The 19,577-nt window shown below is 37.9% G+C and overlaps 1 protein-coding gene and 1 long non-coding RNA gene across 2 annotated transcripts in view; both read left to right on the top strand.

Moving 5' to 3' along the window:
- The first annotated feature begins 439 nt into the window (after window positions 1-439).
- On the top strand, window positions 440-4,449 carry LOC126376345 (uncharacterized). Its single transcript, XR_007567706.1, has 2 exons — window positions 440-627; window positions 1,837-4,449. It is a non-coding gene; the product is annotated as an uncharacterized LOC126376345 (long non-coding RNA).
- A 7,866-nt stretch (window positions 4,450-12,315) lies between these two features.
- The window catches only part of LOC126376193 (titin), a 167,808-nt gene continuing 160,546 nt past the window's right edge, over window positions 12,316-19,577 (top strand). The window contains exons 1-2 of the mRNA XM_050023428.1: window positions 12,316-12,597; window positions 16,624-16,792. Of these exons, the coding sequence (XP_049879385.1) occupies window positions 16,755-16,792 (38 nt within the window). The 5' untranslated portion in view covers window positions 12,316-12,597; window positions 16,624-16,754. The remainder of the gene's footprint in view (window positions 12,598-16,623; window positions 16,793-19,577) is intronic.

The raw sequence follows: 19,577 nt of genomic DNA, 5'->3' as shown, positions 1-19,577 counted from the left end.
TACTAAATATCATAATAATAATTCATAATAATTTATTTATTCATAAACAATATCATTGTATGCGAATGTCAGGTAAGTAAACAATTATCATAATAAGCAGCAATAATAAGTCAATCGTACAAATTAAAAAACAATTCAAATACACATTATACTTATAACAAAGAATAAAGATCATTAAACAATAAAAAATAAGTCAATTAAAACAATTATTTATTATCATAGGAAATACAGAAAGAAAACCAAGTCAAATGGTCAACGGACGACCACGCTGTTTCGAACGCCTACATAAATGCCTAGAGCAAAGAAAATCAATATAGACATAGTTATATACCTACACATAAAATAAAGTAGGTACCTAGGTACCTAACTTGGAACCCTGCGCAGCTATCCAACTAGAAAATGTATTACAATGATATCTATCGTCCTATGTAAGTAGGTATTCCCATGTAATAAAGATAATCTAGTTTATCTCCAGATAACTTATCAATTTGCCGAGATAAACCAAGCGGTTCTACGAAAAACCTGTTTTCATAATAATATACGACGCGAAAGCAACCGCAACTTTGTAATTTTTGTTTTTAAACTTGGGTGTAACGGGTTATTAAGTAAGGACTACAGAGGGATACGGTAAGCCTTTTTGTTACCTACCTATTACTGTATTTTTCCCATCGCGAAGTTAAAGGGTGTTTATACATACCTACATGTATGTATGTCATTGTCCTCTGCCAGAGTGTAGTTTTCTTGCCAATTCTTAAGAGCACTAAAGCAGTATTGTCTGAAATTGTTATCTGCATATTCTCTTGTGAGTTGAGCTGACGGCAGCATGCACCAAATGCCTACTCCAAATCCAGGTAGCCACGTAGTGACCGCCATCCAAGGCAAATCACGCCAAATAAGATTGAACTTCACTAACATAACATCAACTCACAAATATATCCCAATGGGGTAGTCAGAGGTACATCCATTGTTAGATAAACGAAATAACTACTTACACTTCACCGAGTTTTCTGTTCTTCTATCGTGTGGGTTGTGAGGTGAATTACCAACCTCATCAACCCTGGTGTCAGGGTTACTATTGAGCCGCCAAAGGCCCCTGACATGGCTCATGTAACGATTACTTACTTACACCAGTAAGTAGTAACCGGGACCAACGGCTTAACGTGCCTTCCGAAGCACGGATCATCTTACTTTTTGGACATTATCCATACAAACGAAGGCCCCACAATCGGATAAAACTCGACTAAATAGTGTCTCCCGAGACAATTGAGGGATTTTCCAGGCTGCGTTCACCAAAAACAATGTAGATGGCGTTGTACGGTCACGAATACTAATAATATGTATACAATTTGAAACCATGTCACATTAACTTTTTTTTACAAATTAAACCGTAAGTCTCATTAAATGTCAAATATGATAGTGCGACAGGGTTCTAAAGATCACCTGTTTTGTTATTAGGTTCTCGCGTACATAATTCTTCTAAAATACAATGTAATGGAGAAGCAAATATAAAAATATTTGTTGCTTAATATTTGGATCACATTATGTATAGAATTATGTTGCTACCTATATTGCTCCCATATTTGTGATATCGTCTAAAGTAGCACCCAAATTCCGATCATTGGACTGGTAATCAGATTTGGTGAGGCCACGATTTCGCATGTATACCTACAGGGTGTTAGTGACATCGTAACGAATACTAAGAGGGATGATTGAGCTCGACGGAAAATTCGACTTGATATCAGCTCAGAATCATGGTCTGAATCATCCTTCAAAGTTTTCGTTACGATGTCCCTAACACCCTGTATGTAAGTAAGTAATCTACGATTTAATTTCCAGCTATGCCACCGCATGAACACTTGATCCTGTCATCGGAGCCAGTGAAGAGCGACCAGCCTCGGGCGCCGCCCCCGCCACCCCCAGGGCGCATACAGAGGCCCCCTCACGACAACCCCTCGGTTTTTATGGTCAGAAACCAGAATCCTCAGAGAAACAACCCTGTTAGTGTGCAAAGACATTGAGCCCAAACTGTGTAAAATGGCCCTGATGCCTGCAGACTTAATTTTATTTTAAGTTATACCCGTCATTTTCTTATCCGCCGAAAAAGAAAGGGACTAAAGAATAATCCGGGAGAATAATATAAGCATCTCGCTCATATGCAATCCTTTTGACGTGTCAATTTAATTCTCCCGGGTTATTGGCCAATATAAAATTGTGGGAGGGTTTTTTAAATTTCTACCTAACATTGACGTGTGTTCCATAAATATGACTGTCGATTCCCGTCCCTTCAGTTTTGACGGGTATAAGTTAAAATAAACTTAGATAAAAATATAGTAGAAGGAATAAGAGAAAAATATCTACTTTTAGTTAATTAGGAATTATAGTCAAATTATAAGATGTATTTTTAAGTAATATAGATAAATAAGAGATAATGACTTTGCCTCGTAATATGGAACACATAAGCTCACGAAGCCCCAATTGGGGTAGTCAGAGGAACGTCCATCCCAAGACAAACTTAGGACCCACACTTTACCAAGGTTTCTGTTAGACCAACGTAATATTTGGTGAGCCGTATCGCCGTTAATAAGCATAACAAGGGTAACAATAAAAAAGTATTCAAAATTAATAACTTGTCTGTCGGAACATCTTCTATTCCCTGGTCGGAAAGCAGATCTCAACCAGGCACAATGTAGAATATTTTATGTCTGTTATCTCGACAGACGGAGGCTAAAAGTTTGTTGAAAAAAATAACTAGTTTGTAAGTTGATTGTATTTTTACGTAAGTGTACTGAGTAACTAAAAAATATCTGTTTAATTTTAAACTCCTTGATTAGATAATACTGCTCAAAAGCAAATAAACAGCAAATAAATTATTATATTCTATTGTTACCGATTTCGATTTTTTGTTGCCGGTTTCGATTTTTTACTGTTTGGGTTTAATTTGTTTCCTTTTCATTTTGTTTTTTTGTTTAATATTAAATATTAGATACAAATAAATAATGTCATCGATTTCTTATCACTACACGTGGAATATCTAAGAAAAGTATCGGTATATTATTTTGCTTTTATCCGATATGATCTCTTCGTTCATTTAATAAAATAATTACCTCTTCAACCACGTAAAAACTAAAATCAATAAAATAGACAGCTTATGGTACCGATTCCAGTACAGTCATGACATGAGCAATATCATGTACCCATTTCAGAACCCTGTCGCACTATCATATTTGGCATTTAATAAGACTTACGCTTTAATTTGTCAAAAATGATAATGTGACATGGTTTCAAAGTGTATACATATTAGTACTCGTGACCGTACACACCATATAAGTTTATTTTAAGTTATATTTGTCATTTTCTTATCCGCCGAAAAGGAAAGGGACGGGTAATTTGACAGGCAATTAATGGAACATACAGTCAATTGTACATACCGAAATTTAAAAATCGTCCCAAATTATTTTATATTTGCCAGAATAACACGCTCTTTTGGGTCTGTTTTGGATAGTGGTGTAAATTAGCTATAAGAACTTGTAATAATAATAAATAAATAAATAAATAACCTGACAGAATTAAGTTGACAGCACACGACACACGGGTGGCATATCAGCGCGGTGCCTATTTTATTTGCTCGGGTTATACATTAATTAATTTTAAAATTAACAGTTGTCAATGATCCGTCCCTTTCCTTTTCGGCGGATAAGAATACCTCTCATTTTCATTTTCTTTTATTTTAAGTTATAACTTTATAACTTAAAATAAAATTAGATGGTATCTACAGGAATTAGCACTTACTTATACCTAATATACGACTCATGCATGACTCGACTTTTAAGTTTGAAATCAGGTTTGGATTGGTATCCACTTGGTTATATCACTTGGTTTCCAGGATTTGTGGGGATAGGCTCGCCTCCTATTACACGGAACTTAAACCTAGCTGCCGAATGTTTGAGTGTACACACTACGCACCTCTGCTTACCCTTTTGGGAATACAGGCTATATTATGTACAATCATTATCTGTTTCACTAATCTCTCCGAGTTTTATTTTAAAATGCATAAGACGGTTTTTATATATCTTTTGTTCAGTGTCTCAGAAGCATAATTAGGTCTGTTAATTAACAACGATGCTAGGAACTTCCCATGACCACAATGACCATGTTATCATTAATTTAGATAAAAAAGAATAAGCATTCGTTCGTCTATTTTAGTCTAATTAATTTTGTACCTACTAGAAGTAAAAGATACTGTGAACAATCCATACAAATAACGTAAAAAATAACTTGAAAAATGCTGAACCGACAATTCCCTAATTTGCATGATAGTTATTCTAATAAAAAGAATTCTTGCAATTATATACTATCAAGTGACCGCTTAGGGCTCCATGTTGTTTACTAGCATCTAACGTAGTATTATTCCTTATTTTATGGTCTAATAAAGGCTTCCTTCATACAAAAGACATCAACGAGATCATTGTTATTGTTTCGTTATAATATTTTATTAAGCATAACTTTAAAACTACTACGCTGATATTGATAAAACTTGCACTATGCCCTAAGTTGGCTATACTTAATCCAATAAAAAAATATTGCAATACGATTTGTAGTTTCTGAGAAATTCGTGGCCAAACATACATACATACCTAGTGCCTACATACAAAGTACAAACTTACATAGATAGGTACCTACCTAATACAACTGCGAAATTTGGCACACTCGTTTAGAAACCCACATACACTAACATGTAGGTAGGTATCTCTACCGATGAATAGGTATTGTGGAATTCTAAAAATGTTACATACCTAAATGTGCATACAGATGAAATTGATAACCTATTTTTATGTCGGATAAAAATAAAATTGACAACAAAAATTAAAGTAGCAACTTAGCTTCCATAGACAGGTGACATTTTATTCACTATTTCTTGGCAACAAATAATAAAAGTAGTATGTGTATAGAGCACACAAGTATAGTGTTAGGTTGTGTGCGTCTCGGCACAGCAAGCGGTCGCCGCGCACGGTGCGGCAACGTCGCGCGATCGATCCACGCTACCACTCCGCTCGACCGCGCGCGGCGTGAAAGGCATATCTCGAAAACTTACTTTTTGCTCGCTGAACCTAGATAAAAATACTTTTAAGGCAGCTTTTTAATATATTGACTTAACGTTAATATTATGTAGATATAACAAAAACGTACCTATTTCACTAATAGCTTCACAAGATAACACAAAAATATTGCCGTTAATGTAAATATGGCTACAGACATTCTTCACGTAGTTAACTGTCTACACCTTGCTCTATGAGAGGACTCGGAAACACCGAGAAAACTAATCTCTGTAGTGAATATTTGATCCTAATGCAGCGAAAACTATTCGTATTTCCGGCTCAGACGAAAAGGCACACATGGTTTTGCTACTGAAATCGCTATGAATAGCTAACAATAATAGTACAGAAATAGAAAAATCAATATCTAAAACTGTCACGTCATTAAATTCTCTCAGACAATATTATAGTACAATAGAGGTAGGTACTTAAATATGTATGTAACGAGAATAAAAATGTTCTTAATAAAGAGTAGACATGAATGATCGGTCAACAAAAATACAATATGAAAAAATACATCTCATAGAAGAAAATCTGCGTATTCGTCATCATCGGTCTACTAGAAGCACTACACAAGGTATCACTCGGATCTAGTCGGCACACGGGTTATGCACACAGTAAACATTTGGAACGTCTGTTTTAGCATTCATATGAATACCTACAACCAGAGTTCATTGGAAGTGAAGAAATGAGAGTAGATACATGCATAAGGCAACCGTCTATCGATTGATATGGCCTTATTGTCGCAGGCCGCTTTCCATCAGGTGAAATTGAGGTCAAGAGCAAACCCATATTTACAAAAAAAACATGTCTGAAATCAAAATGAACGCATGAACGTTTGAAAACATATTATTTTGTAAACTTGCAGAATTACCTCGCAGAAAAAATGGAAAGCTAACCTGTTTATCTTGCCAAAGATTACGATGGCTGTTACAAACAACCCTCCTATTTATACCGTGTTTGTGTTCGCGCGACGTTGCCGTACCGTCTAGATCCAAAGTTTGAACTTCGAACACGAGACTGTTACAAACGTAGACCTAATAAGCTAGAAGAGGCATTGTAAAAAATAAAATAGAAATTGATTTAGCCAATTGGAAGAATATTTTGACACAATTATGTTAGTTGCGGAAACCACAATCCTGAAATACGACCAATAATGCCAAATATCAATCAAACCTGACCGGACCTGAAACGGACCTGTCAAATCTTCAGGTTAGGTACGGACCCTGTGAAAAACGGGTTAATACTAAGGATATTATGATGGAATGCCAAATATCAATCGTTCACATTGTTTTTACAGTCGAATATTTTATAGTATTTTTATCTCTAGCTTGGAATTTAGATAAACAAGAGAATACTTTTCTAGTGACTAAGAAAATCATAATAAACGATAATATCAAACGTCACACAATCTTTTGCTTATAAATAAATTCGCATATAACGCTGCATATTATATTGCGCTGACTTAGTCTAAATGGCATTTACTTCTTCAAGTTATCTCGAAAATATGTGTTTGTCAAAATGTTTTGTTGTATCTATCTACTTTTATAATATCGGCGTGGCCGCGTCGCGTCGGTTAGAAATACGCATGTCGATTGCTCGTGTGTTGAGTCAAACGAGACGGATATTTAGCTTGAGCAGATTTCTCTGTGAAGGCTAGGTAGGGACCACAAAGCGTGCTTAGTAAACACCTACGCAGTTTGGTTTCTTGACTCTGCTTCGTGTTTCAACTAAAATTATTTAAGGAAAAGTTTTCGCCACCGTTGTACGCAGTAACGTGTCTGAATAAACATAATTTTGAATTGGCCGTCTGTTATTTCTCGTTTATTGTAAATGCGTATCGTACATACTATTATATACTACGTATAGATTTAGTTTTTCAATGTAAGGTTGATTTAGTTGGGTCAGCTTACAAAAATACTGTGCAGGTATATGTATTTTGACACTAGCAGGTAGTGGCTTCATAGTTCATACTTTTTCATTTGCTCAGGCAAAGGCGTTGTACAGTTATAAGCTTTATAATATAATCTGTTAGACGCTCGCTCCCATCTACGGATGTGAGGTAATAAAGGATTCAAATCAACTAAGACCGATTGACTACAACAATTATCACGGTGGTTACTTTTGTAATCGTGGTTCCCATGGACACTGAGAAATGAGTCCGAATGACATCACCAACACAGCTATGAGCTAGAGCATCGAGTTACATAGGTACGTATTATCATACTTGTACTGCAGAATTATCCGAAGGTCGTGTCTTTTGCAGACTTTGACCACATTATGAGGAAATGGAAATCAATAGGAAAGGCAGTAGAATATAAATACTAATTAAAGCATTTATGCAAATCGTTGACTATTAGTCCAGTCGTGAATTGTAAATAATGATTACTGTGGGTAGTTGTAATTTGTAAAGTCAACCGGTAAACAAATGCCATAAATAGAAAATCTCTAGATAAAGAAATAGGTACTATTGAATAACCTCTGCGATTTAGCTACTTTATCACCAAAAAAGTTCCGGATCACAGAAATTGTATTTCGAATCGAATTGTCCATATATTCTACTAGCTGCAAATCGTTTTACTGTAGAAAAGCTGGAGAAAGCTCTTTAAGCGCTTCACTTAATTGCTACCACGGGTATTCTTAAATATTTGAAAAAATATTCACTTTTAAGTAACAACCACGCTTTATTGATTTTACTTACATACTTCAGTCAGAGTAATAATATGTTAGCATGAGATAAAGAGAACCTCTCCGTTCGGTGGTCCGTCCGTCAAAAATGTTGAGTTGACTGTAAAGAGACTTGAAATTCTTTAAAATTGTTGTATGGGGACTTGAGTCCTAATGAATATTTGTGGGCGTCTCAACTCTCACCGAAGGGCACGGGTCCCCTAGTTAAGTTGCGAGAGAACAGGTTCTATCATACATAGGTACTAATCATAGTTCACATAACGGTGGGCCCATTTTCGTTGAGAAGTTTCACATGCCAAAGGATATCTAGCAAATTTGAGTATAGAAGTGACTGAATGTAAAGCTCAGTAGTTAGTAAGGTTTGAGCAGTAATTTTCTCAACATTACCAAAAATCTAAACCACTTAAAAAGAAATCAAGTCTTAAAAGTATTCCAGCTTCCAGCAAGTTTCACGGGCAGAACCGGTTCGCTCAGTTGGCATATGATTTGAATAATTCGCGTCATATCCATTTTTGCATTTTTCTTAATCATGTTTTATTAAGAGGAAGACGTTGCTTAATTTTTATTACACATTATCTCTGCAGATGTATATTCTTTGGATACGATGAGATCAGCAACACATCATCCGTCGTCAGACTGACTTTAGCGATACGAGATTTTATGCATTGATCTTTTATTTTGTTAACTTGTAAAAACTCAAGACTTAACATTCAAATTCTTTAGAGGCCTACAAATAACCTTGGCAACTGGTAGGTACTTCAAGCCAAAAACATTACTCACGATCTATCTAGCCAATAGAAACTCCTAGAAGATAATAAGTACCAGAACATTAAAGTTTTTGTATTGCTGTTGTTACTGCTCTTAAGAAGTTTTTTGGCACCAGTTACGGCTTCTAACGGCCATCTTAAAAGTTTTAGGTAAAAATAGGTTCTGAGCCAAGTAAATAAAAAATGAAACGTTGGCGGGACACAAATAAATTCTTGGCTATGCAACAAACATAGTATTATTTCGCATCCAATCTAGACTGTACAGAAGAGGCAGTTAAGCTGAAACTGTATTAGACTTATACTTGCAGCAGCGGTACAAACTATGGTTCCGGTTCAAACCGTTATCGTTTTCAAAATTTTCGTGTTGATTTGCTTACTATTGCCAGCAGGAAAGTCGGCAAGATATAGAACATTTTTAGTTTCAAAGTTGTTTTGAAGAGAGGTGCAATTTCGTGCTATTGTCGCACGAGGATGTACCTAAGTCCGGTTAGGTTGGTGGAGAGGTGGACGGGTGGAACTTAGTGGGTGGCAGGCGGCGGAGTCAGTGGAGTGGGAAGCTCGCGTGGGAGTCGACCTTCGCGGAAGTCCTGCTGTAATTGCTAGAAGCCTTCCAATCCAACTCATTTTACGGTTACACTCACTTCAATACTTTATATATTTGATTGAATACGACCGGCAGCTTATTTATGTATGATTTTTATTTGATTAAAACTTTTGTTTGAAAAAACTTGTAGAGCTTCGGTTTCGAAATCACAAGTTATTGATTCTAGAATAGATTAGTTTATATTTTTGATTTTCTATCGTAAAAAGGACGTAATATAACTCCTGTACTTTCTAGAAATATTGAGAAATGGAAAATTGTGACTACCGTGTAACGTAGAAGTATAAGTTGCTTATACTTACGTAAGTAAGTATAAATGAGTTTGTTCGCAATGAAATTACAAAACAAAGAGAAAACAATAGAAAATTTAAGCCACGTCATTTGACGTTCTAGCAGTCTATTCTATACTTATACAATCATCGCTGCAGTCTTTGAAGCAATCATAGTGTTCGTAGTCTGAATTATAATTCTAGCAAAGGGGCTGAGTGCCTTTGAAACACAAAAGGGTATTCTGTTCGTGTTAAATGCATGCAGCCGTCGTGATTGCCGAGAGGTTAAACGTGCGCCATGTATTCTGAAGGTCGCATGTTCGGGTCCTAAAGGGTCTAGACTAGTGTCGATGTATGTATATGGATCATATTTCGTTTTAAATAATGTCTATGGTATTGAAATAGAGCATGAAAAAACCTGGATACCAGAGAAGATTTTAACGATGAATCGCATGTACAAGTGTTCCATCAATCCGGAAAGGTTGTACCAAGTAGACTGTTTTGATGGGTTATGCTGTATAGCCTGGAAAATACTACACTACACTGACAAGATAACGAACGATACTGATAAGTTGAAGATTGATTGTCACGTGTTAGAATACTAGTGAAGGGACCCAGTGTCATTGTTTGATTACAATAATGCGCCGTTCCCAGAAATGTTCCCACTTTGGGAATTTCCCGGCAGTAAAAAGGCGCAAAAGTGATGTAAAAAGAGATGTAGAAAGATTACCTAACTTGTAGGCAAATTAGATCAGAGTACAAGAAATAACAATTTGAAAAAGAAAAGCAGCCAATGTCATCACTATTAAAGAATGTTTACAACAGGAATATTCCCACTTTGGGAACATTCCCGGGAATGGAAAATCACTTTGTAACACAAAAGTGTATTCATAATACATAACTGCATATAGGGCTATATGAATTAGCAGCGTATCGAAGGCGCGGCACAACGCAGTCATACATACACAAATACCTATTGAAACGACTGCGTTCGATATTATGTATAATGTAGGTAGGTACCTGCGTAGTACATCTCATTCAACAGAACATCATGTTTAAGTTGTTATTGAGAGTTGTTCAATTATAGTTCGCCAGTTTGTTTAAGTTTAAGGTCGTTTTGGTGTCGATACCAGCAGACATCTACCAGATTTCATTTTAAGTTATAACTGGGTAGTTTCCTAGGTCAAAGATCAATTATGAAATTCTACTATTAAATAAAGACAGATCTAAACGTGTCAAAAAACGTCTTCTTTATTCTATTTAACCTCTTTTATTAATTTTAATAAAAAAACATGTAATAACGTGACATTTTGTCACGTTTTTCTATGACGTCTCAAGTTGCTTTTTCATACAAATTCCATAGTAGTATCGTGTTTTGACGTTTAGTAAAAAGTAGCTGTCAAATCAGCTACTTGGAAACTAGTTAGCTAGTTGGAAACTAGCCTATTTTTGTGGTTGATTTTTAGGTTTTATTACTATAAAACATGAAGTTGGTACAGAGCACCCTATATTATTGAAACGCAAATCAATGTTTATGTTTGTCTATAAACAAAAAGATGATTCGTAACGTTGGAAATAACAATCATGCGGCGAATTGTAAACAAGAGATGTAATTAATTTGAATGGACGGCTGCCAAGTGTCTTCTAAATTCTAAATAAATAGCATTTATTAATACACTTCAGTTTCAGCAAGACTGAAAAAAAAAACATTATTTTTTTGTAACATTAATGTATGAATGAATGAACTATGAAGAGGATTTAGAAGATGCTGAAATTACCTACCTTTAAGAAACTTGTAGGTTTCATATAGATATTCGAGAGAAAAAAAAATATAGATTTATACATTACGTTACGATATTATACTTTTAAGAACAAGATCAAGCTTATTATAGCTATTAAACGTGGCTTGAAAATGGAAGATATGGCTATACGTTTATATTTTTGTCATGTGATTTGAGTTCAATTAAGCACCTAGTATGGAGGTACCTACTCGTAGAGTCGTAGGTACCTATTCTGTGCTTAAAATAGTTCTATAGTCATATAGTATAATGATGTGTCTAACCCGTAAGAAATGAACCGTGAAGATATATCTACCTACTATGCAATATGCATACATGGAACGAGTACTTATGTAGATACTTGAATCTACTTACCTGCCTACTTAGAAATTATAATATTTGAGATATGGCATTTCGAAATGCGAAATAGGTAGGTACTTTTTTAAAGTCAATGATTCATTTTCGAAAGTGGTAAGCACGTAAAAAATCTGGCTGTGGCATTGAAACTCCACAATTTGTCCCTAAAGTGCCCTATATTGCAAAAAATGTGAAATCTGGAACGATGCCACAGGGAACTAGAGACATCGTAATAACTTCTCATTTTGCAGTTTTGTACCAACTCTTGCCTACAATATAGCTACCTACCTACGCAGCATGTTTATGTACGAGGGAACTTTCATCCGCAGTTATGTAGACAGTTATGTTTATCACCACATGGCAGTGCGTGTCTAGGACTAACTTCACAGGCTAGGCAGGTATAGTATCAAAGGGCCACGGGGATTTCGCCGTACTTTCGTAATCCGAAACGTGGGCTCCGGCTCAAATACCGAAGCGAGCTGGCAACGTCGCCCGCTCGACCGACGACCTCGCGTTATCGCCACCCGCGGTGACGAGATACGCTGAAAAGGTCACCAGTCACCACAGTTCTTGCTACCATTAGCTGAAGTCTTCGCCATCTAAACAATCGAAGTATCCACATAGGATCCCATACGGCATAGCGTGCAAAACATTCTTTGCAACGTGGCGTCGGCGCGGCGTCCGTGCTGTGGAGGCACCGTCCCGCTCGCACGCGTTCTCCGTCCGCGTCCCGCTCGGCCCCGCCCCCCTCCGCCGAAAGCGCCGCCTAGCGCCGCACGACGTCAACTCACGACGTCTATACAGCGTTGCCATTCCGTACTTATAATTTCGCTGGACGTAAATTTCAACCTAAACAGTTCAATGGACTTTTCGAAAACTCAAAACGTGTCAGGGTATCTTAAAACGTCTTGTGTTACCTATGGAAACGTAGTTAGTGGTGTAAAACAATTAGTTTTTGTATAAATTGTGATAATCTTGTGCAAGTTGCGTGTTCGTGCGTGCTAAGTACCGTTGGGAGCTTCCAAGTCAGTTTTTGGCTAAAAGGTAAGGAAAAAGTGCATTTATTCCATACAAAACAGATATGGAATTATTAGGAGTGTGTTAGGAAGTAGTTTTTGTGTTTAGAAAGTGTCATTCAACTCGCCCCTACTTTTCCTATGTCGTCATCAAAATCGGTTTCTAGTTTTATCTAACTGCGCAAAACGATTGCGGCCGTGGTTTAAGACTGTAACTTGGTTTTATGGGTTATGTAAACGGCTCAGCCGTGTTATGGTGGATGCACGTGCAGGGAAAAGAATTATGTAAGTGGAGATAAGGTTATCACGGCGCGACGATGGCGACGATCGCGTCGGTATTTCGGTCGCGCCCTTTGGCCAGACACTAGTGCTAAAATAGATCGCATGATGCATCCGCATCCATCCATAAAACTAACCGGCCAGCCGCGGTCCCAAGCCGTAGGCCTACAAACATCCGCGGCAAACGGCAGATGCAAATCCACAATCTTTCAATAGGTACCTACTAACTATATCTAACATTAATCCACAAAAATAATATTACGTTTAAACAAATAGGACCTGTTTCTCGATCTCTTAAATCCTCTACCTTATTTAAAAATAGTACCTACCATTTTAAAATGACACTGCCAAAATTACGGATTAAATCCATAAAAAAGACACCTAAAAATAAAACAAGTGTCAAATAGTCTGAGATAGGTACATTCCATAGAATTCTGTAATACTGACTAATGTAGAACCTACCTTTAACGAGAAACAAATGAATTTACAAATGTGCAGTTACCTACTTACGATTTTACCGTTGTCTCTATAAAACTATTATAAAACGGTAGCAAAACTGTGTGAAATAAATAGGTGACTAATAAGTGAATTTAAATTCAAATCGAGTACAAAATAGGTATTTCTAATTAATAACCTCACTTTTAATCACTTTCTCCTTTCTATCTGAAAATGTAATGATGAGTAAAAACTAAAAAGAAATCGTTCGAAAATTAAAAACATTTTCTTCATAAAATAAACACAAGTTACAATTCCCTGCCAGTGATATTTTAAAAAGGTATTTTTTGCATCAAACTCATGAGATCACATTCTGCCAAGCGAATTTTTAATTTTACTGTAAAAAATTTTCATCTAGGGTCGACGAGATTTTCATGTTGTATTACGCCAGAACTATTCAAACCAACAAAGGCTACATAATGCTGTAATTGGTAGGTATGTGCGTAAGATTTCGTTTATAATTCGTTCGTACTTCGATATCACGCGTTCATACTTCTATAATGATCGGATCACCCACGTGTGAGGTAGGAATTTCAAGCTAAACCATTTTAAAATACTTCTGTGGTAGTTCGTTAGTCTTATCTCCATATTCCCCACCTTTTTTTTTTTTTGACGTGACTTATTGTAGATTTGCCGCAGATGGCATTAACTACTTGGCCGGACAAATGGGGAGCGCTGAAGGCTCTCACCCGGTACAACGTTTAAGACAACAGGCCTGAGGGTGCCCAGTATTCCCCACCTATGCTCATTTGAAAAGTATTGAAAGACTGTAAAAATTGCTCCAATTAAAACTATTACGACTTAAATTGATTCCTTAATGCATTTTAAGCTTAAAATTCACTCAGGAAACACAAAACGCATTATCTTTTTGTTCATTTCATTCGCTCATTTAAGGGTTAGGCTAGAAATAAGTTCCTGCTGGCTGACGTGACCGAGATCTAAAAATTCTAGGCATGTCATGGGAGCAAGCTGCAAAAGATAGTGAGGAGTGGAAATCTGTTGTTTGAGGCCTGTATCCCAGCACGGGATAATATGGATTAAAAGAAGACGGACTTGAATTCATCCTTTTTTTTTAATTAGTATTAGGGACTACTTAGTTCCACAGCCTAAAGGCAAAGGTCTTTAGGCACTTCCCGCAACGTGTTTTCCAGTCTCAATAAAAATACGTTTTTATTCTCCTAAGAAACTTTGATAACAAAGTTGTAAGAAACCCATCAAACTCGACTACGGCTTACCTTTAGGCTTAAGTTCTAACACAGAGTTGCTCTGATGAGAAAACTAAGAATTAATTTACTGTCAAAGAATAAGTTTCTAGCATTTTAAGGGACAACAACTTGTGAACTAGCAAAAGTTTACCAGCATATCTAAATAAATAAAGATAGAAAAGTATCGATCGACCTAATATCATTACGCTAACCCGGTGGGATCCTTACATTGGTTAGGACAATACAGGCTGATCACCTGATTGTCCGAAAGTAAGATGATCCGTGCTACGGAAGGCACGTTAAGCCGTTAGTCCCGGTTATTACTTACTGATGGAAGTTGGTATTCCACATCACAACCCACACGATAAGAAGGCTATGCTAACGAACTTTCGCAGATCTAATTCTCACCGCGCATTGACACTATTGTAAAATGTTATCTTATTGAAATATAATCACTAATTGTGCTGAACTGCATTAAGATCAGGGGGGGTTAAAATGGCCACATCGAAGCAATTCATCTAAGAGAACAATATTACTATTTAACATTTGTTTGCATTGCGCACTTACTTTTATATGCGTCAATGTCAAATTGCAATATTGCTTTCTTAGATGAATTGCTTAGATGTGGCCATTCTAACCCCCCAGTAGTAGATGAAAGATGGTATGCGAAACAGTGGAATCTGAGGCGTATCATGCTTTAAATGGGAACGACATAGAGCATCACGTCTGTATCCTCGACACCCACGCCTCGTCAGCTTCATCATCAGCCCATTAACGTCCCCACTGCTGGGGCACGGGCCTTCCCTATGGTTGGATAGGAAGATCGAGTCTTAAACCACCACGCGGGCCCAGTGCGGATTGGTGGTTATTAACGACTGCTAATGCAGCCGGGACCAACGGCTTAACGTGCCTTCCGAAGCACGGAGGAGCTCGAGATGAAAACTTTTTTGTGGTCACCCATCCTATGACCGGCCTTTGCGAAAGTTGCTTAACTTCAACAATCGCAGACCGAGCGCGTTTACCGCTGCGCCACCGAGCTCCTCAACAGCCTCGTCAGCTTAACGCTCATGTAATATGGGACGGGCCTATTGCCATTAACCGGAAACAGATCCGCCATTAACGAACCACGTCATAGCATTAATTTTTGATCGAAACATCTATTCAAACTCGAAGGACGTAATATACGATCCCGACGACCCGATTACTCTAGCCATAGAGGCAGCCCAGCTCGCGACACCAAACACTTCAGGACCCGGATACCGACCCCGCCGGCGTGGTCGACGATTTCCCTCAATCAGCGTTATCGACCCCCTAGGGTCGATTAGTTCCTTCAAATATTTTTCCTCTCAGACGATGCCGCCCTGAGCCGAGGTTCGCGCCCAACTGGGCACCCTCAGGCCTGTTGTGTTAAACGTTGTACCGGGTGAGAGCCGTCAGCGCTCCCCATTTGTCCGGCCAAGTAGTTAATGCCATCTGCGGCAATAAGTCACGTTTAAATAAAATGATTTAAACTCACAAAAGTGGACTTCAGTGGTTCAGAGGCCGAGTCGGGATTCGAACCCGGGACACTAAGATGTAAATCATGCGTTCTTCGACCAGGTCATTACGGATTAGCCCTTTGCCATGAGATGTAGAATAATACTACGTATGGAACGGCAACTCTCCGCTCTCCACCAGCGGCTGAGCTAGGTTTACCTCACCCCCTTGGTTTTACTTTAGTCTTCAATCGTATGGACGCAGACGTCACACACACATATGCGCGTGTACAATGACGTCAATGTGTAAAGGAGGTGTTTTGTATGAAGATTCCGAGGTGTACACATAAACAGCCTATATACGTCCCACTGCTGGGCACAGGCCTCCCCTCAATCAACCGGAGAGGATATGGAGCATACTCCACCACGCTGCTCCACTGCGGGTTGGTGGAGGTGTTTTTACGGCTAATAGCCGGGACAAACGGCTTAACGTGCCCTCCGAAGCGCGGATTCCGAGGTGTACTTAAGGTTAATAGTTGTAGGCTCTAGGCTGACTTAGACCAACTGAAGCCATTTCTAACCCTTGTTCCTTGGTTGCAGGTTGTCGGTGCAGTGTGTGCAGTGTCGTTGTGTGAGTGTTGTGTTGTGCGCGGGCGCATATGGCGCGTAGCTAACGGCGCGCGGTGGCGGCATGCGCGCCTAACAGCCATGCGTGCGCACCTTGGGGGCTCATGGCGCAGTATACTCAACGGACACAGTCGATGCACAGGTCAGTTGGATCGATGTTTTTACTATACATATTTTTTTAAGGATAGTTTTTTACCGACTTCGGAAAAGATGGAGGTTATTAGACGAATATGGTCTAGGGTTATGTCACTTTACGTGTTCTGTGTTAGGGATTGATCATCATCACTCATTTAAGAGCCACGGTCTTGTCGGTGTAGCATTCTCCATGCTACTTTTTTAGGGAATAATAGGACAGTGGTTTCTCTCTCGCCTTCCGTCCCGCAATACTCTGTCTGAAGCGATGGCCCCCAGAGCCCCAGAGTAGTCTATTTCAAAGCCGTGCGGTGTAATTGGTGTAAATATCTTACTAGTATATGAAATCAAATAGAAAGGTCTATTTAGTTTGAAAACTAAATAAAAGGCTAGTTTCCAATTAAGTACTAGTCAAATCAGTTACTTTTTACTAAACGTCAAACACGAAATTACAATGGACTTGTATGTAAAAGCACACTGTGACGTCATAGAAAGACGTCGTAAAATGTCGGACTTATTATTACCTTTTTCTTGATTAAAATTCATAGAATCATAAATAAGTGAAATAAAAGAAAGGAAATGTTTTTCGTTAGTTTTAGATCTGTCTTATTTAGTAATCTGAATTTCATATTTTATTTTGATACCTAGTACACGACACACACACTCACATACACATAAAAGTCAGCAGACGGATAGGTTGCTGAATCAATATTTTCAAATCATTCCAAATTCAAATGTATTCGATATTTTTTTGGATAAATCGACCATGCTAGTGAGTGTGGGAGCAGAATGCGCCACTGCGTCACCGTTTACCGGTCGGGCCGTTCCCCAATTCGAAATACCGGCTAGTGCCGCTCGATTAACGGTCTTCGATAGTGAACCGATCGCCAGTTTCGGTCTGAATTACCGGTTTGCGTCCAATGCCTAGACATTGAATGTGAGGCGATTCGCACGAGTGTAAGAATTTGAAAATTTTAATACACATACATAGCAGATTATGGAATTCCCATACTCCTCTTGCTTCCTATATATTCATTCATTATTAGTTGTATTTTTTTGCATACAGTGGCTCAGTGGGAATTTAGTATGAAATCCATAAAAAATACTAATACGGGCGCTACCTCTGGGTCATAATTTAGTCATAGAATAAAGCCAAAGGCCTCTTATTCCTATGATTCTTTAGCAAGTTCATTAACTTCTTCATCAGAGTCAAATCTGCCATGAGTGGAGTTCCGTGGTCTCTGCCTACTCCAATGGAAGTATAGGCGCGATCTTAGATATGTTTATATGTTATGGTATGTAAAATTCATTTCATCTGGTTTATAATAACCCTGACACCAGGGTTGATGAAGTTGGTAATTCACCACACAACACGATAGAAGAAGAGGGGCGCCATCAAATATGTCGCCCATGTCACACGGATGCAGTGCTGCAACAAAGCGACAATTTTCGGGACACCCTTATTTTGGCCGGCTTAGATGCATTATACACATACATACATAAACTCACGCCTATTTCCCACCGGGGTAAGCAGAGACTATAGAATTCCATTTGCTTCGATCCTGACACACTTCTCTTGCTTCCTAGATGCATTATAGTGTGGTTTCAAAGCTGAGTAACAAAATAGACGGTTGGCGAATGATGGAAAATTTTAAGCTTTATGTATTTACAACATAATAGGTAGGTAGCCTTGCTTGTGCTGTTAAATACTAAACCTTCACCAATCGCGTCTTATTATTTCCCAATAAGCAGTTTTACTATTGCCATAAAGCTTAGAGTTTCCATAGATAATCTCATAAGTGCTTCAGAATGAGTCAATTACCTTAGAATATCCAGGAGTAGCAGAATGTTATATTTATGATGTGCGGCGTGACTTTTATTTATCATCGGTTTTGACCATCATCAGCCAGAAATCATCCACTGCTGGGGATCATCATCATCAATTTAAGAGCCACGCTCTTGTCGGTGTAGCATTTTCCGTTCCAGTCTATCAAAGACCAATTCCTTGACTTCCCTATAAGACGCGACGCGTTAACCTTTTCTTTAATTTGTTCCACTGCTGGAGATAGGACTCCCATATAAAGGCTCGCCACCGACAACTGGGTAGTTCCCATTTGTTCTATAGAATTGTCGTCATTAGGACAAAATTAGACAATTTTTTTCTTATTCTTTTCCACAGAACCACGTACAAGCGTCTCCATCCTGATTCACTCATTATTAGAAATTGGGAATATTTTTTTCCAAATAGTTCTACGTACATAATAAGGGTGGTATTAATAAACTAAACTCAACTGCGATTGCCCGCAAGATCAATCTCAAGTCTCTGTTTTTATATAAGAATTGTCAAATTGACATGATCTTGAGGGCAGTCTCAAATCTGAGATTAGTTTATTAATACCACCCGTAGTTATTAAAGTCATTAAGAGGTAGAAGTAATAGGTAAATCATTTCAAGTGGCCAGTTGATCAAATCACTAAGAAGTCTTGTTATCTTGTTCTATAGAACTATTTGAGAAAGCAAGATATTGATAGTTCAATGGAAAACTTGAGAAATGTTTCTTCCTATTTATCCCAGTAACGTCAGTTCTATAGAACAAATGAAAACTACTCGACAATACTTTGCATTTATGACAATTATTTTATTTACATCCTAATTATGCGGTTTTGTCATTTCGATAGCATATCACATTCTTTGGAATTCCATTTGTCATCGTGATGAAAGGTTTCGCAAATTTTTTGTTCTCCGTATAAACTATGGATATCCACAATAAATAAATCAACGTAGGAAATAATATT

Source organism: Pectinophora gossypiella, chromosome 20, assembly GCF_024362695.1.
Source record: "Pectinophora gossypiella chromosome 20, ilPecGoss1.1, whole genome shotgun sequence".
Classification (NCBI taxonomy): Eukaryota; Metazoa; Arthropoda; class Insecta; order Lepidoptera; family Gelechiidae; genus Pectinophora; species Pectinophora gossypiella.
This window is presented reverse-complemented; position numbering and strand designations above follow the sequence as displayed.